Here is a 25,928-nt window from a genome sequence, read left to right on the forward strand (position 1 = left end):
AATAAGGGGGAAACATAGTGAGATGGGGGGGGGGGGGGGAGATTGTTAACATCTGCTCCCCTACAAACACAAGAACTTTTTCCTTTCGTTGTCAACCCTTGCATGATTCGCCAGCGGCTTTGAAGACCGTTGACGAAGATGGGTAGATATGCAAATACTTGAGGCATGTAATGCAGCATTTACCCGGCCCGTTGCGTCTGCCTGCGATTTGAGGCTGCTATAGCTGGCTGCCAAATTGCATTTGATGGATTCGCGGCAGACCCGCAGACGTGCGGATCCGCTGTGTGGGGGGGGGGGGCACTGCCAATATTGGCTAGATAACACTCTCCGCATTGCTGATAATATCTCTCGTGTTTTTCTGTCTCAGTGCGCTTGGAGAGGCACCTACAAAATTTATTCATATTAAAGATTGATTGTTTTTGCAAGGGAGAGGCATGGATTGTTTGAATATATGTGACCCTGCACCTCAAAACAAACAAAAAGTCGCCAGACATGAATTTTTAGTTAAGACCATATTCTGAAAGAGCAGACTTTAAGCTTTAAAATGATGTATAACTCAAATCAAATGGACTCTTCTAACCTATCTAAATATTGGAAAGAAAGCACAAACTCAGGAAAAGTGTGAACTGAGAAAAGAGGCTCTGAAGTACAGCGTCTATTCAAGCGCTTAATCTTTACCAAACCGTGGTGGCAGTGAGATGAATTGGGACAAAAAACAGGAAGTAAACCACCAGAGTAACAACAATGAAGGGATTATCACATTAAAGTGAAATTAAGCATGCTTCGTTAACACATTCTGTCCATAATTAATGCCAATTTTCAAAGCAGTAGCACTATCCTTTCAAACGATATTAGAGTTGAAAGTGAAGAGTGTGGACAAGGTTTTTTAGAAATAAAAAAGGGATTCTAAAGACACACCTAATCACACTATTCTACCAAAATACTCGAGATAAACTGCTAAAAAAACACACTTTCCTGCCCGTTTTATGATACCACATTTTGGCATAATGTAAAAGAAGACCCGCTCTTTCAGAAAATATGAAAAAGTCAAGTTCGGCTAGGTTGACCCATTTCACTTATTTTCAGTCCTCACGCAAAATCAGTGTGTGCGACTTTATGTTCGTTTTGAGGTGCACGGTCACATATACACAATTTTTTAAAAAATACATGTTTCTCTGGTTTCAAGTGTAAAACAATGAAAGTAGAAATTCAAACAGCAAAAATTGGAAGCAGAAAAAAAAAGGTGTAATTCTTTGTAACTATCGGTTAAAGACTTTGGAAATGTTTTCATGCTCAAAGGTTGATTCTTGCATTACTGAAAGGTGTTTGTTCCTGTTTGTGCAATATTCCTCAATGTAGTATCCATTGCCCTGTAAAAAACAGGAAAAAAACAGATGGCATAATTCACTACAGTTTTTTTAGGAGAAGTGATTGTACCCATTTTGCAAGATTTTCTTTTCTAGATGTACACAATGTTTTGCTCAGTGACTAGCACTTTGTCAGGCTTTATTCAACAGTTCATTCAAAATCAACACAGTAATTGATGTGTGGATGTTAGCAGTGGTAAATCAGTATTCAAATTGTAGCAATTCTTTATTTTTGAATAGTGGGAAGCCAGCATGAGTGTGAAAAGCTTTTTTTTTTTGGGGGGGGGGGGGGGAGCTGAGCAGAGACCAAAGTCCCAAGAATTTCATAGCATCTTCCTGTAGGGTATACAGAGCCGGGGCATTTTCAGCCGGCTAGGCATCTTATCATCTCGTGGCAACCTGGTGGAGGAAAATCTTCCTCCCTAGCTCCCTCCTAATCAAATTAGAGGGGGAACCCATGCCCCGGATCCGACGTCCTGTGTGATTCAATTTCGAGGGTTCGATGACAGGGTGTGGAACAGCTCTCGATCTTGTCCTTGTCAGTGAGAATTGTCTTTTTTTTCTTCTTTCCTTTTTTTTTAGCTTTCTTTTGTTGATTATAATGTCAGAAAAGTTGTGTGACACGGTTTTAGGCTGTAGTGGAACATCTCTTATCTCCAGTTTCAGATATTAGAGGCTTTGTGAAGAGAAGCAGTTTCATTCATGCTCGCGTGGTAGTCGCCCAGACGTTGCAATGAAAAATTCCCTCTTCACAATGGAACAATGCTTGTATTAACCCACTGAAGACAAGTCCCATGTATACCTGTACTCAGGCTGGGGTCTATGGGAAATGCACGTTGTAGCGAAATCAACCCCTCCTCAATGAGTTAAGACAATGTTCAAGAGTAGATGCATGTACATGCACTTTAACCCATTGAGAACGAGCTGATTTTGCTGTAATACTCATTTCCCATAGACACCAAGTATACTAGGAACTGTAGTCTTCAATGGGTTAATTGAACTTGCCAGAGGCTGATGAAATATGACTTCATTCAACTTATGTCACCTGTCACTGAATAGAGACATGTTTTTAGCAAATTAGTGTGCTCGCAGAAAGAGAGAAGGAAAGGTTTGAAGCCAAGGGGCAAAGATTGGATGAGAGCCAAGATTTCTTGGTCATGCCTGCATTTATAACATGCAGACCCTCCTTCAAAGATTACATTTTTCTTAAAACTTTTTCTGTATCTTGCCATGTATTTCATTCTGATGCACTTTCTAGCATGAAACTTGAGAGACGGCAAAAAGAATATTAACCCATTGAGGACGAGTCCCAAGTATACTCGGGCAAGCATCTATGGGAAATGCATGTTGTAGCAAAATCAAACCGTTCTCAATGGGTTAATGAAGAATTAAAGGTGACTCATCCCCAAGAGCAATGCTTTCTCAGGTACAGATCTGTCCTTTGAAAAGCCTGAAGAAACACTGGGAGGTGAAAATTTTAATCACCCTTGATTTCAATAGCATGTATCCATCATGGCCTTGTATGTGTGTGTGTGTGGTTGTGTATGTATGTATGTGTGTATGTATGTATGTATGTATGTATGTATGTGTGTGTTTCTTTGCATCAAAATCTCTCTCATGACAAGATATGCACAAAAACAAACTATGGTGCAGAAGCTGTAGAATCATAAGTGCCCAGCACTAAGGCAGAACTTTGAAACTATTGTGTACATATCTAGATGTATAATGATCTAGTGTAGATATGAAGTGTTTAGTGTAGAGCACCATGGACAATGAACATTCATGGAAAGCAACATACAGTGACTTACATGTACATCCTAAGATTTTCATGGGTGTTCTTTTATAGTCAAAAGGGATGCTAGCACTAAGATTAACTGTTCCAATAGATTTGTCCCCTTGAATATACCCCATCAATCTGTTTGTTGCATATGCTAATATGATATTGTGTTATTGGTACTGTGGAGGTTATCCCAACTCATGGCTTAGGTGTAGTATTATGGCAGTTGAGCAGAAAGAGGCCATTGAAATACTAGCAAACCCTCTTAACCCGTTGAGGACGGTTTGATTTTGCTACAACACGCATTTCCCATAGACACCTACCCGAGTATACTCGGGAATCGTCCTCAACGGGTTAAAATAAAGTAAACACAGATGCAACAAGATTTCATGAATGTGTTTATAGGGTTTTATCAGTAAAACTGCCATTATTCAATCTCTTCTGGCGAGAATTTGTTATAATGTGAAAACTGTCACTGTCCTGACTACCTCATAAGGGGTTTGACTGTACACCAGCAATAGAAAAGATCTGTTGCTCACTAGGTGCGATGTAGTTTCATCATGGTTATGCACTTGTCCATGAAATACAAGTGCATGCACACGAGCAGACATACCCATTTAGGAACAAAGCATCCCAGAAAAGTATGCTTTGTCTCTCTATGTGACTTGTATTAGAATAAGTCTCCTAATGTAATATATGAACCATTAGATAGTTTATATTGAATAATGAATGTTGAATATTTGTATGAGTTACATAGGTTTTAATAGCAAGAGCAAGTCTGGTTTTCATCCATGTAGTATATCACTGTGTAAGAAGTCTTTAGCTCTCTCTCTCTCTCTCTCTATCTGTCTATCTATCTATATACCAATCTCTCTCTCTCTCTCTCTCTGTCTCTCTATATCTATCTCTGTCAATCTCTCCCTATCTCTCTCTATCTCTCTCTATTTCTCTTTTTCTCTATCTATCTTTGTCTTTCTCTATATCTGTCTATCTATCCATCTATCTGTCTCTCTTTGTCTCTGTCTGTTTTGTCTCTCTGTCCATCTGTCTGTATGTTTGTCTCTCTTTCTCTCTCAGACACTATATATTTTTCACAATCTTTTCTTAAATTAAAAAAAAAACATCTCTGTGATAAGCCTAATCCAATAACAGAACTCATTCCATCAACCCATGATATTAATGCTATAGCTCCCTCAAGCAGACCATGTCTCTACATCATATATCCCAGCATGCCGTGCGCATCACCGCCGCAGCAACACGCACAAAGCAAGTGTCTTCACCACAAATGAGCCCACCCTCAAGGTGACCATATAATTTTGCTAGTACTGCCGTAGTCATCCTATTGAAGCAATTAGGAGTGGTGTTGTGATGTAACTGAATTGTAACCATCGCGAGAAGGAAATTGTCAGTTCTTGCGCATTCAGTCAGGCGGGTGTACAGATGAAGTGCACTTTTTACCAGGTTGCATGCATTATTGTATATCGCATGGCATGAGTATCTGTAGTGTATACAAAGTTATGACAAATATGGTAGTATAGTGCTGCATAGGAAACGTGTGCTTCTTAAAAATGCATCGTTGTCATTTCAATAGCTTTAGTACTGTGTCCTTTTTTATATTAAAGCATGATGATGTTACTGAATGCTACAGTGCTACAGTCAACCATCTTACTGGTAATTCCACTTCAACAGACTGCGCTACATGTTATCTCGCTATTGATGGGACTAGGGGGATTTTTTTTTGGTAAATGTAATGTTTAAACAGCCACAAGGAGTCAAGGCAAATTAAGTTAACCCTTTCCGTGCCAGGGACTTTGGACAGGGTGTACAATTCTACAGGGTTTTCTGAGCCAATCAGCAGTCAGAGCACACAAAGTGTTAAATGAGCTGGAAGAGAGAAGTGAGTGACACATAATCAAAGTCTCATCCCTTAGTGTCTCCATCCTCTGTCCTCCGACAAAGATATATGTGGCTCTCCAGCATTGCCACCGCACGGAGGTAATGAAAATTCATCGTAATCAGGCACGCAGGAACCGTTCCCTCGCATTAGGACGGAATGGCGCACCGTTTTACGTGCCAATAAGAACCAGCGTTACTTCAGATTAGCTTTCAAGAGTATCCATGAGTAGGCACAGGGCATCCTTTAGATGAACAAGAGTTTATATTCTAAGCAGCTACAATGTACAACAAAGCAGACAATTGCAATCTCCATTTTACTTTGCAGATATACAGTGTAGGTCTATATCTGTATTCATGGCACTGTAGAGATTTTAGTGTTAATTTTAGATTCTTAATTTCTGAGGGTGTGTTTCTATTGATGTATTATTAACGAGAGACAATTGGCTATGATTAATGTTTGTATAAAGATTGGGTTTTTATTGTGATATGATGCAGTACATCTGATGTTGCTGTGTCCTTTTCATTTGCTAGTAAAAACAAGGTGTCAATAACTCACATGATATGAAGAGTTTGTTTGCAAAAACCGATACATCCATATTTGTCAAATGGAGATATTTGCGATTAAAGGTCAAGAAAAATAAAGGGAATAATAAGAAAAATTTTGCTTCTTTTGACTATAACTTCAAAAATATACCTTTATATGTAGTGACCAATATATCATTTAAAAGGTATTATTTTGTACTCTATGACGGAGACCATACTTCAAAATCTTCAAAAATGGACTTATCGGTTTTTGCAAACAAACTCTTCATATGCAAAAGAGTGTATGGGAAAACTTCAGGAATATGTTTTTGGAGGCAAGTATTGTTTCAATAAAGACATAACAATAACTCTCTATATCTAATGTAGGAAAAGAAAGCTTGTGAATTCTGCTTATCCTATAGAAGTGAGCCAGAGGAATGAAATAGAGTCAAAAGAGGCCTGAGATATCGACCCTATCCTTGCTAGCAAAATCTTTATAAGAGGGGAAAAAAAATGGTCATTTTGCCTCTGACAAAGATTCTGCTCTACAGGAGCAAAGGCTCAGGCCCCTTTTGACTCCAGGTTATATGTAAATGTGAATGGGGCCTATCCAGGAATTACTGTTTGAATGTGAATGAGATGGCTCCCCCAGTCCACTCTTGCCTCTTGTACAGACCTAGTATACTGTATACGCCACATATTTGGCGAGTTTAAATTTTCACGAACCGGGACTTCCCGACGATTTTGATGATCATGGAGTACATTACTGAAAAGAGAAATGTCTACATGCACTTCTCAATCATATTGGGATCAGAGTCAAATATTTCTATGTGTTCTTTAACTTCATGAATAGCACCTGACTTGCAAAATTTGCAAAAATATAAACCTCACGAAAAATTTGGTGTATACAGTAGCCAACTCTACGATGCCTGGATGCACAGCCCAGTGCTTGGTGTAGTGCTACAGTGTTGTCCATCTTGCATTTGCTACTGTGGCTCATTTTTTCACTCATCTACACACACATCCTGTGGTTCACTTGATTGCCCAGTGAGACAGGGAGAGAATAACCAGGCATGCCCACCTCATTCTATGCATCATCAAATTTCATTACCATCTTTTCATCATCATCATCTTCTTCTTCTTCTCCTTCTTCTTCCCCTCTTTTAAAATAATTTGTATGTAAACACTATATTCACTGTGTGAATAGTGTGCAAGAGTGATGTTAATAAAGTACCATTTTGAAAAGTAAAAAAAAAGTCTTCTTCTTCTTCTTCTTCTTCTTCTTCTTCTTCTCCTTTTCCTTCTTCTTCTTCTTCTTCTTCTTCTTTTCCTTCTTCTTCTTCTTCTTCTTCTTCTCTTTCTTCTTCTTCTTCTCTTTCTTCTTTTTTTCCACTTCTTCTTCTTCTTCTTCTTCTTCTTCTTCTCTTTCTTCTTCTTCTTCTTTTTCTTCTTTTTTTTTCTTCTTCTTCTCTTTCTTCTTCTTCTTTTTCTTCTTCTTTTTCTTCTTCTTCTTCTTCTTCTTCTTCTTCTTCTTCTTCTTCTTCTTCTTCTTCTTCTTCTTCTTCTTCTCCTTCTTCTTCTTCTCTTCCTCCTCCTCCATTATGTTTGCCCCCACTTACATGTAGCATACTATACATGCTTATGAATACGTACAGCTGTAAAGGCAGAAATATTTATGTTACATTAATTTTCATGTTTGGGTGTAGGATCTTTTTCTATAAAGCTCTGCTACGTGGGAACAGAAACTTACTCTGCATTCTTTCCCATAGTTTTGTGTAGGAGGGAGAAAGAAGAACACTATACTGTTCATGTGTCATCAGGATTGCAATAACTAGGTAAAGAACCATGCCATTGTTCTCCTAGGTGGGTGTGTAAGACTAGTTTCCATGGAAACAGGTATCAGGGAGAACTTAATTGGCTGATTAATGCAATGTGGGTATGTAGGGGGATGAGGGGTAGGCCTTTACTTTCAAGAGAACTTGGTTGATTCTTGCCTGCATGCATGATGAAGTGGATTTGGCACACAGGGTAAAAATGCCGTATACATCACCACGTAGGCAAAACAACAAGTGCCCGTGTCTGGAATGATAAAGTATGTGCCTTCTCAATATGGCACTTGCCTCCCATGTAAGCCTATGCATGGAGGCCATAGCATATTTTTCAGATGATTGCAGACAAGAGAAAACGATGCAATATAATCAATGTCTGATGGAAATGTCAAGGTCTGCTGGCAGAAAATTCCCCGTATTCTTACCTGTGGGCCGAGTAGGCACAGTACTCCAGCATAACCGCCCACTCCCCTCCCCCCACCTCCACCCCCTCCGATCGAACTCTCGATTCGGGATTGACTTGACCTTTCTGCTTTATTCATGGCTTGTGGAACAACATTTGTTTGGCGGTAACTGAAGCAGAAGAACCAAGCATTACTGATTGATTTCCACTTATTGATGTCGGACGACGCCAAAAAGAAAGAGGGGGGGGGGGCAATGGGCAATGTTGTTTGTAAGATACAGTTCTACCTGCACTGCTGGAAACTCACAGCAGATTAAACCTCACGTTTGTAATCAAACAGTCCATGGTGGAAAGGGGGAAAAAGTCGACACGAAACGATACAATAAACTTTGACATATATCCGTGGGAATTGTCCAGTGAGCTGCTGTCGATGTAGATCGTGTGCTTATCCATGCAGACATCTGACACCATTCTCGTATAATTTTTTGTACCCTCGCATTGGCCGAGAGCATCCATCGAGGGCGAAGCGTAAATGCTGATTGTATTGATTTGGCAGGCAGTTCTTCAATATGCAGTCGTGGCTGTTGCTTTTACTTGCAAAGATAGGCGGGAGAGGCCGTTGTCTGTGGTTTGATAATACCAATGCCACTACACTGACATTAAGACTACAACTCTCGCCACTGCTATTACTTCTTATCCACCACATATCAACAACTATTATGATTATTAGAATTAGTTAAACATTAGCTCATGTAAATACTGAATTCTTATTCAAGCATCATAATGTATTGACCTTCTGGAAGTGCCATATAACAAATATATTAACTTGGCCTTTCATGGGGATTATGGTCAAACAATACTCACGGGTGGCAACAAAATATACAGTAAGAATTATTTTATTCAGCATCAAGCAGCAGTGGCGGATCCAGAGGGGGGCGCAACCGGCGCAGCCCCCCCCCCCCCCCCCGTTATTTTTCGTTAAAAACAAAAGAAAGAAAAAGAAAAAATGAAATGAAACCCTGAAGTGGCAACAGAAATATTAGTTGCGCCCCCCTTTACAGAATTCCTGGATCTGCCCCTGAGCAGTAGAAATGCTAAGAGTAGTAAGTGGGACATGCGTACAATTCTGGTGATGACAATGCATATTCACTATTAAACATGCCTGCTACATCAAGTAAGGCGCTAGGAAACAACCAGAAATTATCTACGCACCACTCAAAAAAATACTTGGAAAATCAGCCATTTAGGAATCTGATTTTGAGATGCATGAACATATTTCCATGTACATAGTGCATGCTGATATCATATTCATATCCAATATACATACAGTGTAACATAACAACTGTAACTGATTGAGATAATACAAAATGATGATAATGCTAAAATCAGTAATGCAAAGGATAATGATGTTTAATGATAAAAATAATGATAATGATGATAATGATTATCATGATGCCAATGAAAACAGTAATAATTATAAACATTTTTTTTATAGTATGTAGTAAAAGAAAAAAAAAAGGAGGATAATACAAAAATTATAATCATGACAATAACAATTCTGATAATGAGCCTTTGTAAAGTGCTATCTTCACACTAGCTGGGTGTTCAAAGTGCAAGGTTATACAGGCATTGATATGCCAATGTATGAGATAGACATGCATTATACAAGGTCCCCTGTTTATTGTCCATGAGTACATTCATCAGTGTCTGTATGGGCGATGCAATATTTTCGCCATGAGTTGATTTCATAAGGGGGCGCAGAAAAGGGTAGGACTCCGTCTGCTAACGTACTAGACCAGTTGCTCAGCTACTCATGGGAACACTTGTTACCGGCACAGAATCTCTGGGGCCGTATTACATCTTTAGCAGAGAGGGGGATACTGAGGGGCGATGGGGAGGGGTTGAAATTTTCCTTCAGAATATGAGAGAAGATTTTACTAAAATAAAACAAGTGTGTCATATCTTTTTTTGCTTCTGCTGGTTATACCTCCATCATCACAGAAACTATTCAAACATTTCTTCTTCTTTTCTTTTCGTGGCTCTAAAATAAGTGTTCCTTTGTCCAACCTACCATAAGTGTGAGATATCCATACATTTACTGTGTATGTGAATTCTGTGCTACAATTAAGACCACTTGATTATAACTTATGACTTTTCTGTTTCAGAAAGAGGATAAAGGGTTGCAGGGAAATACGTATATATCGGATATATATTTCCTTTCTGATCCTCATAATTATGTGAATATTCAATTTGTGAAATATACCAGTATTATCTGTAGATGTAAAAGCTGAGTATCCACTGCGTGTTTGTTCAGTATTCCACTAATGCACCGGCCCGAACATTTCATTTCTATTCGATTGCACTCGTTGCGGTTTCCGCCCATCAATCAAGATAATTGTAGATTGGATGTCTAGATTTGCCTCAGTGGCATTACCAGAGTTTATTTGATTTGTTGGTTGTTGTTTTTGTTGTCAGTGTTTGGTGTGTGTGTGTGTGTGTGTTTTCTCTACCTTTACATGAGATTAAATCCCAAGCATTTTTCCAAGGTCTTCATTAAATGTGTGCGTGTGTGTGTCTGTATGTATGTATGCACCGCAAAGTGCCGCTTGATGGATGGAAATGAAATATTAGCGAAAGCCGGTTTATGCACTCATAAAAAAAAAAAATCCTGTCTCGCAGTGCAATCAGATAATACTGCCTCAATCCGTGTGCCTGACTGTGTGTTCAGGCATCAGATCAGCCAATCTACCAAATATTACATTGCTCTATCCTCTGGACTTACTTTGCCCTTTGGATTACTGGTGTTTATTTTTTCAATGTAATAACATGGAACACACTTGAATGTCAAGGATAATGTACAGGGCTGCAGTAAATGTTCTCATGATCTCAGCCAGGCAGGACTTTGGTGTATGAGTGAGTGTGGTGTTCTATTGCCGTTGTTGTTAATTTTGCTGCTGTTTTCATATCCAAGATATCATAACCAAGGACAAACTGTGTATAATTATTTTTAGATAGCTTCTGGTTGTATTCTAGGCACCTACACATTACTCATTAAGGAGTAATTTAATAGTTCTTCATTGCTGATGGATTTCATTTTGAAAATGAAAGTTGTTCAGATTTGAACGGTGTGCTTAATAGTAAACTGTCTTCTTGTGATATAGTGGCCAAAGGACTTAAGATTTGGTATAGCTGAAATTCATGTCTTTGACTCTGCGTGATACATAGAAATTGAATACCGTTCAGTCATACAGAAAATCATACGTAAAATCTATCAATACATTATATTTTACAAATAAATGATAAATGCTCTATTCATATATTAGTCATAACATTTGTCAAAATATTTGAGCAAATACATTGAAATCAAGAAGGCAGCAATATAATTACATCAAATTCAAGAGAGAGAGAAAAAAAGGAGTCTACCATCCCAAGCAGATGCTCGATAGTTCAGTTCAGTTCATTTATTTTCATTCTCATTTTTCTTTCAACAAAACATAACACAGAATAAATCAGGAATCATATCATAGGCTTATATATATTAGAATGTGCAAAATGGAAATTAACAAATAGAGATAAACATACATATCGGCAAAATACTAAGTTATGTTTGGAAGGGAAAAAAGAAAACTCAGAGGTCCACTATTTAAAGAAGCAATGCTTGTATATTGTGAACCACTCAAGTGTTGATCCCAGCCTCGGAAAAAAAAAGAAGACACACACACACACACACACACACACATACACACACACACAAAGAAGTGGGCTACTTGCCATTAAAACTTGCTTTGTGCTAACTAAATTAACAAAAAGAATAAGAGTGTGAAAGGAAGGAAGGAAGAATAGTGAAAGTCTGTTAGTGTGCAGAGTGGTGAATTTACAAAATTAGGTGCAATTCAACTTGTGCTTTTAGTATTATCACTGTTTACACCTCATTCATTTTTCTTGTTTATTTTTTTGTTGCATCAATTTGTACATTTTTTTTCCCTTCCTACAATTTCGTGTGAAGCCTGGTAAGGGCTTGTACAAATTTTTCCTCACTAGGTTACTATCTATTTTGTGAAGAACAGTCATGGGACAGAATAGGAAATGAGGTTGATGGTTTGTGTTTCTCCTTGTCCATGTCATTCTCCGCCCCAGGCTTACCCCACTCACTACCACCATCCCAGAGATGCCATTCACAGTGTGTACAAAAGTTTGTTCACTACTAGTAATGACAAAGTTGACTTGTTGAAGACTAGTCCAGAGTACTCTCAGGCTGGGATGAGTGGAAAATGCATGTTCTAGGAAAATCAGCCCATCTTAAACGGGTTAATCCGTATGCCTGACAGTTGAAATTACAAAGTTAATCCAGATGCTTGACATTTGAAAGTGTCCTCCATTGCCTGCCCCTCATTTTTTTTTTTTTTTTGGGGGGGGGGGGGGGGGGAGATGGACATGGATGACAAAATAAATGGCCGATGGTCATCTTTGCTTAACTCTTCTGCACATTTCATGTTGTTATGTTGTTTATTCTTTCTCCACCAGGTCTTGTCTCTTGGCCCAGATGTGCTTCCAGAGTACAAACTCCAATCTCCACGCATCCACAAGTGGACCATCCTCCACTACTCTCCATTCAAGGCCGTGTGGGACTGGGTCATCCTTCTTCTTGTCATCTACACTGCCATCATCACCCCCTACAACGCCGCCTTCCTCCTCAACAGCGAGACCGTCGTCTCGACGACCAAGACGTCGAACACGACCAACTACGACAGCCCCCTGATCATCATCGACCTGATTGTGGACGTCATGTTCATCATCGACATTCTCATCAACTTCAGAACGACGTACGTGAATAAGAATGATGAGGTTGTATCGCATCCGGGGAAGATCGCCGTGCACTACTTCAAAGGCTGGTTTCTCATCGACGTGGTGGCCGCCATCCCCTTTGACCTCTTACTCTTTGGGTCCGATAATGAAAAGGTGAGTCCACACACTTCTCTCATCCTTCCTCTTTAGGCCCCGTTCTCACCCAAATATTATGCTGTTTTCTTCTAATGGATTTTAATTGTTTTGGTGATGCGATGCAGAAATACTTAAATCATTTGGGTATGGACACACAAAGAATCAGTATATGTTGTGCTCCCATCAGGATGCATAAATCAGCCCATTTTGTCTTGGCGAGGGGGGGGGGGAGCCACTCTTGTGATACTTTGCCTCCGGTTGTTTGTGTGAACAGCATGCAAAAAGATAATTTTTTTTTAATCCTGTGATGGACCTCTCTGCACTAGTGTAGGTTCAGGGTGAGGGTGCTTGGGGTTATGTGCTGGTTATTTCTTAGCTGAGCAGTTCAGAAATTTGAAGTGCTTTGCATGCAGCAGAGTGAGATTTTTGGCCATGTGCAAACACTGGTGAAGAAAATGGATTTTTGTAATTTGATCTAAAACCCTAAAGTCTTTTGTGTGTGAATGGGCCTTTTGATTCTTTTTCTACACTGATGGCTGAAGAGAATAGAATGCAGTCTTTGATGTGAATAATGCAGCTTTTAACATCTCATATTCATAACGTTTTACCCTTCTCCTATCCTTGCAGTCAACAACCTTAATCGGGCTGTTGAAGACAGCTCGACTGCTACGACTCGTGCGAGTGGCGCGCAAGCTGGACCGCTACTCCGAGTACGGCGCGGCCGTGCTCCTCCTCCTCATGGCGACCTTCGCCCTCATTGCCCATTGGCTGGCCTGCATCTGGTACGCCATCGGCTCGGCAGAGCGCAGTCGGCTGGAGCACAACATCGGCTGGCTGGACCACCTGGCCAACGAGACTCACCAGTACTACCAGGCCAACGTGACGAGCAGCGGGCCCTCGATAAAGTCCAAATACATCACGGCGCTGTACTTCACGTTTAGCAGCCTGACCAGCGTAGGGTTCGGCAACGTCTCGCCGAACACCAACCCAGAGAAGATCTTCTCTATCTGTGTGATGCTGATAGGCTGTGAGTGCAATCAGCAGAGAAAAAAACCTCTTGTGGTCAATGAGAATCATTGATATAAACAAATAAACAACTGGTATTACATTGATTGACAAATAGCCCTACATTGACGTAAATCCTGCTCGAGTATGTACGCCCATGATTTTTTTATCATGGCTACTACTAAAACACTGATCAATTCAGTGCTTATTTACGTCAATGTAGGGCAATTTGTCAATCAGTTGCAATGAAAACATCTCGACGGAAGAATTTTCATGAATTTGAATAACAAAGCAGTACCCGCTGCATGCTATATTAGGATTAGAACCAACACTTGCCGTCGGGCGAAAGCTCGGTGGTCTAGTGGAGATGACGCCTGTCTGGTGATCAGGAGGTCGTAGGTTCGAATCCTGCTCAAGTATGTACGCCCATGATTTTTTATCATGGCTACTACTAAAACACTGATCAATTCAGTGCTTATTTACGTCAATGTAGGGCAATTTGTCAATCAGTTGCAATGAAAACATCTCGACGGAAGAATTTTCATGGTATTACATTGTACTTAAAAGAGCTTGTGTTGAAAGGCACCCTTCTCCCGTGGCTGGTACAAACATTATATGAAAACAAAGTGCTTGTTAGCCCTGAATTACACGCAAAGGCACTTAAGGTGTGTGTTCATCAGACTGAGGTTCAAACTCGTGGGCTATTTTGCAGTTTAGGAAAATAGCCTGATATTACAAATGTGAGTCTTCATAGGCTCAAAAACAGCCTGCCTGAGAAATTAGCCCAAAATAAATTGATGCATGAGTTCTTTGCAGGGGCGGATCCATTAATTCTGTAAAGGGGGGGCGCAACTAATATTTCTGGTGCCACTTCCGGGTTTCAATTCATGTTTTTCTTTTTATTTCTTTTGTTTTTAACGATTAATAAAGGGAGGGCGTGCATCCCTTGCGCCCCCCTCTGGATCCGCCACTGCTTTGCATCATTACTCAGCTCAGCATGGAGTTCGAAGTTGTTTTCCCCAGTATGATGGGATCGAGAATATTTTGGGTTGATGGGGACACAATGCAAATAGTGCATCAATTCACAAATTAGCATGCTATTTCACAAGCTAGATCAAGATTTGGAGAAAATTTTCTGATGAAATAGTGTGCCATTGCATTGCACAAATAAGCTGCCAGGTTAATTTGCTATTCAGGCTAATTTCCTTACTACAAAATGCCACACTATTTTAAAACTTTGGTCCAATGAAGACAGGCCTTTTGCTGAGCTTTTTCTTCAGAATTCAGTGTTTTATCCAAAATTGAATTAGTTTTAGATTAGCAAGCCCATACTCGGGTATAGCAGTGTGCCTCAGTCAGACAGGAATATCATTGTGACACAATAGGAATTTGTGGGATTCATTTTCAATTCAATTCAATTCAATTTCGGTTTTATTTCAAATCAAAAGAGAGCATAACAGTAAGTCCGCACATTTATAGTGCCATGCATACAGAGTTAAAGTACAAGTATGATTACAGAACATTCACAGTTAAAGAAAAAAATCAAAATGTAAAAACCTGAAATATTCTATCATACATGTACCATTATCATATTCCTTACAATCCTATTATTAAACATTGCACTTACAGTAGGTTAAAACTGGATACACACCTTGAATGTGTAATCTGTGCAAAGAAAATACTCCAGCATACATGATAATTAGCAGACTAAATCATGGTAAGACTTGATAATGACACAAATTGTTCTTTTTCAAAAATTAATGTTGAGTAGGAATAAGTCCAGAAGATCCAGATACCTCTCACAAGGTGCCACTTCTGACATATGTATAGTTTCATTCTGATCTATAACTTTGCCGCGGTGATCCCAACTCTTCCCCCCTCAGCTCTGATGTATGCCAGCATCTTCGGTAACGTTTCGGCGATCATCCAACGCCTCTACTCCGGCACGGCCCGATACCACACCCAGATGCTGCGGGTCAAAGAGTTCATCCGCTTCCACCAGATCCCCAACCCCCTACGGCAGCGCCTGGAGGAATACTTCCAGCACGCCTGGTCCTACACCAACGGCATCGACATGAATATGGTAGGCGGGGCATCACAGAGGCATGGGAGATTGAGATGGGTGGGGATATGGGGGGGAGGGGGTGGAGGAGGAATGATGTTTATATAAAGATTGTATTGAGAAGAATTAAACACATACATATTCAAGAGAGACAGGTGCATGGATAGAAAGATAAATGAGAGAGAAAAGAAAGAGATATATGCGCATATAAGTATATATTATTCATCTCTCTTTCTACCTGCCTAACTATTTACAGATGAATAGATAGATGAAATAGATAGATAGATAGATAGATACATGTAGATAGATAGATGGATGGATGGATGGATGGATAGATAGATAGATAGATAGATAGATAGATAGATAGATATAGACAGACAGACAGACAATTAGATATGCATGTATGGAATCATAATATGTATTTATGCATCATATGCATCAATGTATGTGCCTATATACAGGCAGATCGATTGATGCGTGTATGGTGGTATGGTCTGGAAAATCTTCAGGCAGATAATATAAAATAATCTCTATGTCCAAGTAGTTGCACTAGAGTGACAAATATATGATATGTTGTATAGGATAAAACTTATCATTAAGCACAAAACAATATACAAATATCTATCATAGATTTATCAAATCATTCTATTGATTATTGCACCAATCCTGAAGGTAAACTTGAGATTGGTCAATAGACAAATTATCTGTTGTATGAGAATGCACAAATGGTTATTTGGATGTTGTATCATCCTCAAATATTCTCTGTCTGTGTGCTTTGGCTACCATACAGTTGGGAGGGATGAGGGATTCAGGCAATTCAATTCAATTGAAATGTATTTTAATTCATTCACAGAAACTGTAACAAAATACAAAGTATACATTATTTTAACTTTTTAAAAAGAAATTTCACAATAAAAGTATCATGAAGTATGATAAAGTGTACATACAATTTCATTAAATAACCAAATAAAGTAATGTACATCTGGTTCAGATAAACCCAGTGTTCAGAGGGCAGTTTTAGTCAACAGGGATTGAAATGCATAGAATTTGTCTTGCCACAAGTGTCCAGCAAACCTGGCCCCTTGCTACAGTATGTACGTGCACACCCTGGGGCTTGTGGGCGGTCAGCTCTCAGAATTGCATGAGCTTCCGAGGGGTCTCGCGTTTCACGTCGACCACCACGTCTTGGAGATTTCTCCCCGAGAGTTGGTTTCCGCTCCATTTGACCCTTTCGGGAGTGCGTCATCCCCAGATTAGAATACTCATCTTTCCTCCATCCACCCTCTTCCACCACATACACACACATACACACAGACACCTCTAGGGACTTGCAAGGGAAAAAGAAGAGACAGACAGACATACATACACGCACACAGACGGAGAGAGTATTGGGTACAGAAAAAGAGAAAGAGTGTATTTGTGACAGAGAGGGAGAGAGTCTTGAGTGCTAGTCTTAATCCTCATGTGTTATGCATCAAGTGCAGAACCTGTGAATGGCAAGGAGAGTGTGACATGAATAAGCAATGACAGAGATATGTACAGACAGACAAACAAACAGACAGACACAGAGACAGCCTGTGTCAGGACGGAGATTCTTGTGGGTGGACTAAACAGATAGATGGATATACACATGTACAATGTATATAGTCGGATTGGCAGACAGAGGGACAGTCAGATGAATAGACAGACAAACAGACAGATAAATGGCTGGATAGATGAACAGATAGATAGATAGATAGCTAGATAGTTTAAAATGGGTAGACAGATAGATAGATAGATGGATAGTTTAAAATGGGTAGATAGATAGATAGATAGATAGATAGATAGATAGATGGATGGATAGTTTAAAATGGGTAGATAGATAGATAGATAGATAGATATATGGATAGTTTAAAATGGGTAGATAGATAGATAGATAGATGGATAGTTTACAATGGGTAGATAGATAGATGGATACACATGTGTGTAGTTTAAAATGGGTAGATGGATAGGTAGATAGATAGATGGATAGTTTTAAATGGGTAGATAGATAGATAGATAGATAGATGGATAATCTAAAATGGGTAGATAGATAGATGGATAGTTTAAAATGGGTAGATAGATAGATAGATGGATAGTTTAAAATGGGTAGATAGATAGATAGATAGATGGATAGATAGATGGATAGTTTAAAATGGGTAGATAGATAGATAGATAGATAGATAGATAGATAGATAGATAGATAGATGGATAGTTTAAAATGGATAGATAGATAAATAGGTAGATGGATAGATAGATAGATAGATAAAAAGATCACCAGAGATAGATGGATAGACAGATGGATGGATAGATATGTAGATGGATAGAGAGGTAGATAGGTAGGTAGATAGATAGATATATTATACAAATAATTTATGAGTTGTGAGTGCATAGGGCACGAATATCGCACGAGGCGCGAGATGAGCCACTGGTCTATTCAACAAGGCGCGCAGCGCCGCGTTGAATAGACCAGTGGTGAATCTCGCGCCGAGTGCGATATTACGTGCCCCAATGCACGAACAAAATCATAAATTATTCGTTTTATACAACACCTTGTCCTGTCCCACCGTTTTTTTTTTCTTTAATTAGTTGGTCTAGACTCTATCTCTATTAGACCTATATCAATAGAGCCTGGTCTGTTAGATCTAGCCGCGACATTCTTTATTAGACTATTGTTACATTGTACTTTCTAAATTCTAGTGCAGTGGATCGAGAACGCACTAGACGGGTCCTACTCTAACTTGCTAGTAGTGTTTTTCTAGTAGTAGTCTAGGCCTAGCTAGCGTTAACACTAACTTAACTTTAACTGTAAATAAATAATAGATCGTCTAGGCCTACACCGTCTATAGACTTTTAATAGCCCATTTCCGATGATTTTGTATTTGAAAACATAGACAATAGGTTTTAGACTAGAAAACAAAACAAATCAGTTTCTCACCTTTTGACGAAGGCTTGGTATTGAGGTCACTGGTCCATTAGGAGTCCACATATCATGATAAATGTAGCGGATCCAATGTCAAGTCAATTCCAAGTAGGGTCTAAAAATCCAAGATCCAACAAGTCAATAGTAAAAATCCAGGATCCATGTGAAAATATTGATGATGCTGAACATATTTAGCAGTTAGAGTCTATCTAACGTTAGACCACAAACGTTAGACCTCAATCTTAATAGCTGAAGTTCTAGTTCATATGAAGTATGAACAGTTAATTATTTTGAAATCCAAACTTGAAAGCAAAACAAAGTCAACATATGTACACTACGCACAATTCCTTCAGCCCCAAATTAAGTTTTGTTGATGAAAGTCACTGGCCCGTTGAAATGAAAGTGCTGGACCGTATTCTTGGCAATTTTGGTGGTCGATGAAGATGACGACTGAATGTTCATGTTGGACTGAATCTGCAGTTCTTGGGATAGTGTCAGATGTCCTTCGCCGTCGGCATCAACAGCACCTTGGTTTTGGACTTTCTGTAGGTCAAACACAGCCGAAACGACCGTTCCTGCATGTGACACAACATCCCCTGGTCCTGCATTTTCGTTTTCGTTTCCGCCCTCTGCTAGGCCCTTTGCTATGTTGGCACTCATTTCTCTCTTCCTGAGTGCACTGGTCTTGGCGTAATGCTTCAGAGAAGATTCGGCCTTATGTCCAGTGACGGTCATAATATCCCGGCTCTCGAAACCTGCATCGTTCAGCGAAGTTACGGTCGTGGCTCTCAGACTGTGGTTGGTATACTTGGTGATGCATCCAGCTCCTACTGCGATTTTGTTCATCTTGGATCCAATTGTATTTATTCCAAGAGGAGCATTGTCGTACCACGGACCCACTTCTGTTGGCTTTGATTTGGGTCTCTGCCAGAATGCTGTACAAGATGGGTTGAGTAGTTCCTTGTACTTGACTAGACTGTTGACTGGACATTTACGAGAACCTTTGAGTTCGTACATCCGACCTCCAAACTCTTCGTTTTCATTTTCTCTCCTGGATTTTGTGAAAGTGTCGCGACGCTCAAAATAACGATTTCCGAGTTCATCCGTGTTCAAGACGTAGTCATCAGGCTTCATATCTCGGAGGGACTCTCTACCTCTTTGTCCGAAGTAGACCATGACGTCCATGAAAACTTTGTTCTGCAACCCAAGTGGTGTATCAATATCAAGTTGTCCACTTTCAGCTATTTTCTTCATGTCTTCCCTGCTGATCGGATTCTTGTGTTTTACACAGCCTTTTCCCTCTTGCTTCAATTTTTTCATCATGGCTTTGAAACACTGTTGGCTTTCAGGGAAGCTCTCAGAACAAGTAGTGTCCACACCTCTTGAGATGAAATGCTTGGAGATCCCGTACTTGATACTTTGCATACTCTTCTTTGTATACAAAGTACCATCATCCTTCCTAAGGCCAGCGTAAAACCTGCACAAGAATTTGTCCAACTCCACTACTGTCAAACTGTTCACAACGTCGATCGATTCATATCCAACCAATTTGGCAAATTCCTCGAGTTTTTTAAGTGAATACCTTATTACTTTCTTCGTGTTCGAAGCATCACAATCCAGAAGACCTTCTAATTCCTCGTCAGTTAGTAGTACAAAGTTGGTCGCCATTTTGCAGAGTTAGGACGCTAACGTAAACACAAGATTGTATGATCTAAAACTTGACGCTACAAATAGGCCTAACGTTTCGGTTCTAACGTTACACCCACTACGAACTACTCTGTACACACAAGTACGTCTGCAAACCATACCACGCAAAATGTAGGTCAGCTGCACACGTAGCCTACGCGATACGGTGCCCGGCCGCGCATCCTGTATGTGAAAGGACGTAGCTAAGCGCAAGCTGGTACAGGTCACGCCGTACCTGCGGAAGCGAACCATGCAATAGTAGCCCCCTGCGAAGCCGTGCTATAGTACCTTCGAGCCGTGCTGTAGGCCCATGCCAGGGGCCTATTGTATGGCTGTCACTCTCAATGAGTTTGATAGGTATTTTCTATTGAATGTCATGTGACATGTTCTTGGCCAATCACAATTCGACATCATTCTGAGGTGTTGTATAAAGATACATAGATAGATGCATGGATGGATGGATGAATAGATAGATACAGACAAGTAAATAGATTTTATATATAGATAGGTAGGTAGGTAGGTGGATAGATAGATAGGTAGGTAGATAGATAGATAGATAGAAAAATAGACGGATAGACAATTAAGGGAGAGGGAGAGAGAGAAAAGAAATATCAAATGGGCTTGTTCATCAACAGGTTATAAATTCAATCTATTCATGTTTCCAGGGATGTATTAATAATGAATGCCCATGAAATATTCATCACAGCTCATTAACTTGACATGGGCATAATCTGAAATGGAGACATCATGTTTTCGATGCAATCCGACTGCCATTTCGAGTCGAAAGAGCAAGGAAAAATTATCTATGAGGCCAAAACAGGTGCAGATGACTGCACATTGATTTTTCTTTTTTAATTTGATTTAGGGCTTGCAAGACAGGGGCTTTGTCTTCGTATCAGTAATTATACCTAATATGCGAACTCAGCCTCGCCTAAGTCACCCTTGCACAAGTCAAGAACTTGGTCATGTTAAAAAAAAAATTCCACCTGGGATGGAAATAACATATGTTAATTCCATCTTGTGAGTTGGAATTCATGATTAAGTTTGGTGATATTCTCTGGTCTTCATATTATCTCAAAATTAGATTTGAAATACTCTTTGTATCACTGGAGTCCAATGAGGTTGATTACATCATTATCAGAAAATCAATGTTTGGGAGAATCTTCAGGCTTTTTCATTTATTAATTAGACAGATGTGTATTACATGGTCTTCAGTAAGTGTAAAGAAGTTGATTTGTATTTTTATTGTCGTTATTATTTTCACCAGATATTATTGTTATCATCACTTTTGTCTTATTATTATCATCAATATTGCTACTACTACTACTACTACTACTACTACTACTACTACTAGGTCCTCCCCCCCCCCCCACACACTTTTTGTGCACCATACAAAGAAATACATAAGGTGTCATCACTTCTGGGCCCCCCCCCCCCCCCCACTTTTTTCAACCCGGAAGTACGTAAGTGACACTAAAAAGAAATAGACAGAGATCTTGAAGTGTGAGTGTGGTAAGGTTGCTTGTTAGCTCATGAAACCCGGAAGTGCCCCCCCCCCCCCCCCAACTTTTGAAAATGCTCCACCGGCCCTGGTAGTAGTAGTAGTAGTATTTAAGTCTCTTTAACATGGATTTGATTCAAATAGAAAGCATCTGAGTGCAAGTTCACACTGAGCTTTGCAGAATAAATCATTCAAGGCAAACCTTATCTGATTATCTCTCCCTCAAACAAATTCAGGATTTGTTTCCCAGTAAGCTACATGTATATAGTCAGTCTAAAAATCAACAATTTGGCATTATTTTTCTCTGCCCCCCTCCCCAAACACACAGGTCCTGAAGAGTTTCCCGGAGTGTCTGCAGGCTGACATCTGCCTCCACCTGAATCGCAACCTCCTCAACAACAGTCCCGCCTTCAAAGGCGCCAGTCCCGGCTGTCTGCGAGCCTTGTCCATGAAGTTCAAGACGACCCACGCACCGCCCGGCGACACGCTCATTCACCGCGGGGATGTACTGAGGGCGCTGTACTTCATTTCGCGAGGCTCCATTGAGATCCTGCGGGACGACGTGGTGCTCGCCATTCTCGGTGCGTATCATTGTGTCTCCCCCATTGCATCTTAACCCACTCTATGCCATGAACCTTGGATTCATGGATTCAGTTCTCTTATCTGGCATATCTCAAATACTGACATGCAGTTGTACTTTGTTACAACTTGAAGGAAAGAAATGGGCACACGTATTGTCACTTCATACTCCAGTCATTTGTAAAGTCATGCGTAACTTTACGAACAGCTTTATGAAACAGGGCCCTGGCAGTTGATCAGATAGATTGGAAGAGGATGTGCTTTCATTTCATTGTCATAATTTCATTTATTTATTTCCACATGGAAAGACCTGTTCAGCATAGACTGTTTTTCAATGGGTCAGTGCATGAAATCATAACAATTTACAATTTCAAAGTACAAGAATGCATAAAACAAGTCACAAATATATCAAAATCAGAAATATATGTATACAACATAACAAATGCAAAAAAAAAAAATGTACACATAACAATCATAAACATGTGATGAGAGTATTCACTATCACATCTTTGTTCACCCATTAGATTCAACATTCTCTCAAGTCCCAGATGCCTCATACTGTAAAACGAAAAATGTTCGCGTGTATTTTAATTTCGCGAGCGCCAAGATTCGCGAAATTAAAATGCATGCGAAATTTCTTATCTACACTATATGTATTGAACGCAAGAAAATTTGTTACCACGAAAAAGGCCGTCGGCTCCAATTCGCGAAAATTTCGTGCCGCGAATATATCATGTTTTACCGTATGTATGTCCGTGATGATACTGTTGTTATCAAAACTATCGGTGCTAGAAATTTGTCCGTGCATGTAGTCCCCTTTCAGTTGGTGAATGCAGATGTTGCTTTGATAATCACACCCATTGGGTTTCTCGACCAATATACCAAAATGAAGTCTTTTTAAAGGCCATGTATATTGCCCTCTGCTGTATTTACTGTAAAAGTGGATATTTTTGTGTGACTAATTTTTCGCGCTCGACCGGCTGAGAAGAACTTCGCGTGTTTTTAAATCTGTGGAATCAAGACATCAACTACTGAAACATATGGCAAGCAATAATATTCGCGTGCTTTTATTTTCGCGCTAGTTTCTGGTTGCGCGAAAAGCACAAAAATTTCAACATCGTGAAAATTTCCACTTTTACAGTACTTGATCCATCTATTTTTTATGTGATGTATGTTTTTTGTTGTATTTTGTAATTAGTATACCAGAGAAAGAAGAGCATTTGATTATGTTAATATACTTGATGAGAAAAGGAAAAAAAGTTGAATTGAATCATGCGGATTATGAAGTTAAAGCCTGTGGCATGACTGATGAATTTAATGAAATATCCCAGTACCTCAAGAAATATTGAAAAACTTGTGATATTTTAAGTTTTTTGCACAAAACGAAATATCCTGTGATGCCTAATTCAATCCCTTCTGGTTCTCCAATTCAGGCAAAGATGATGTCTTCGGAGAGAATATCGCAGAGAGTCAAACTGTGGGAAAATCAAAGTGCAATGTCAGGGCGTTGACCTACTGTGATCTCCACAAGATTTTGCGCGATGACCTTTTGGAAGTCCTGGAGATGTACCCTGAGTTCTCAGAGCAGTTCACCAAGAACTTGGAGATAACCTTTGAACTTCGAGATGTGAGTGTGTTTTTTTTTCTAAATGCTTTTCCCCGCGCGTTTTGATGCTTGATAAATTACCTACTATTGTAATACAAGGCTAAATATTATAGGTAACCTGAAATTAATTATGAAGTTGACTATTTTGTCAGAAAATCATAATTGCCTGCATTACACAAAATCATCAAACATTTCATATTTCCAATATCTTGTTTGATAAGTTGCAGGACACTGTCTGGATTAGAGAGAAATGCCATTTCTGAGAGAAAAACCTGGAAATTATTTCTTTCTTTTTTTGTGATATTGATGAAAGAAAATATATATAAAGACAATAACAATAGCAACTATGATATTAACAACTATATTCATAATGTTGATAATCATAATAACAATGATTATGGTAACAAAAAGAATAATCATAATGACAATGGTAATGCTAACAATGATAAACTGAAATAGAAAAATATTATTTTTTATATTATTATTATTATTATTATTATTATTATTATTATTATTATTATCATCATCATTTTTGTTATTATTATTATTATTATTATTATTATTATTATCATCATCATTATTATTATTATTATTATTATTATTATTATTATTATTATTATTATCATTATTATTGTTATTATTATTATTATTATTATTGTTATTATTATTATTATTATTATTATTATTATTATTATTAAATAATTTGCCTTATTTACTGAGCAGGAGCAGGCATCCAAGCACCATGAGGAGATGATGCAGAAAACCAAAGTGGCAGAGACCGTCATCCTGGATGAGAGAGACAAAAACAACGACTTCAAATACCAACAGAAAGGTGGGAGCAGCAAGAATGCAGTGATTACCATAGTTTATATCATTATGGATTCACTTTTCATATTCATTCTTCATTTCCTCTATCATATCCAAATAATGCAATGGCATATTGAAATTTGTCTTTCTAGTTACTGAGAGCCCCGGTAGTACAGTATAAGACCTTCTACCACAATGATGAACATCTCCCCTACTAAAGACCTTCTGCCTTTGTAATTCATGAATGTCACTAAAACATGAACCATTCCAGTATAGTGTAATAAAAAAGAATATTAATTAAAAATTGTTTTGTGCTATTGAACTTATGCTTAGAGACTGATATATTCTGCCCCTGAATGCAACTTTTTTTTTTTCTTCTGGCCCAGCCTTAATGCAATATGAATAAATTTGATGTCATGTACACCAACTTATAACATTGTGTATAATTGTTCATCTTGGTTTTCGTAACCTGTTGAGGATGGGCTGATTTTGCTATAGCACGCATTTCCCATAGACACCTGCCCAAGTAAAGTTGGGACGTGTCATCAACGGGTTAAATGATTTTTTTTTAAAGCAATATCTGCACAATGGTAGAAACAGTGGGTCAATTTTTCAGAGGTTAAATGTCCTCCACCTTTTTCCCCAGGAGTGGGGCACAAAGACGCCCAGGCGAGACGGAGCAAGTTTGCCCAGAACCAGTCCGGTAGCTCAGGCCATAACAGCATCCCGACACTGGACTCCAGCGACGAGGACGAGTGCGGGACGGGCATCCTGGAGTTCTCGCCAGACATGGCCGGCCGGGACGTCACCCCCGCCCCGGAGATCCTCCAGGGCCACGAGGAGAACCGGCGCAGCGGGGGCGGGGGCGACGGGACCGGCGGCGGCGGGAGAGGGGGAAACTTTAGCACCATAGCAGGTATAGACTCCTCCCACTCGTGTTTCCCCTCCTTCAAGGATTGGTTGAATAGGGAGCAGCAAGGCAACGGGCAGGGTAAGGAGGATGTCC

The 25,928-nt window shown here is 39.4% G+C and overlaps 2 protein-coding genes across 2 annotated transcripts in view; one reads left to right on the top strand and one right to left on the bottom strand.

The window, feature by feature from the left end:
• Window positions 1–25,928, top strand: part of LOC139741669 (voltage-gated inwardly rectifying potassium channel KCNH7-like) — a 111,726-nt gene that overhangs the window by 79,513 nt on the left and 6,285 nt on the right. Inside the window, exons 4-10 of the mRNA XM_071652248.1 lie at window positions 12,319–12,753; window positions 13,363–13,762; window positions 15,624–15,823; window positions 22,259–22,511; window positions 23,943–24,136; window positions 24,839–24,947; window positions 25,569–25,913. Coding sequence (XP_071508349.1) covers window positions 12,319–12,753; window positions 13,363–13,762; window positions 15,624–15,823; window positions 22,259–22,511; window positions 23,943–24,136; window positions 24,839–24,947; window positions 25,569–25,913 — 1,936 coding nt within the window. The remainder of the gene's footprint in view (window positions 1–12,318; window positions 12,754–13,362; window positions 13,763–15,623; window positions 15,824–22,258; window positions 22,512–23,942; window positions 24,137–24,838; window positions 24,948–25,568; window positions 25,914–25,928) is intronic.
• Window positions 19,080–20,411, bottom strand: LOC139741666 (uncharacterized protein KIAA1958 homolog). Its single transcript, XM_071652246.1, has one exon. It carries the CDS (start codon window positions 20,409–20,411, stop codon window positions 19,104–19,106), a length of 1,308 nt encoding a protein of 435 aa, XP_071508347.1. The 3' UTR covers window positions 19,080–19,103.

The sequence above is a fragment of the Diadema antillarum genome, unplaced genomic scaffold (assembly GCF_040938485.1).
Source record: "Diadema antillarum isolate AM-2024a unplaced genomic scaffold, OU_Dant_1.0 seq00000945_RagTag, whole genome shotgun sequence".
NCBI lineage: Eukaryota > Metazoa > Echinodermata > Echinoidea > Diadematoida > Diadematidae > Diadema > Diadema antillarum.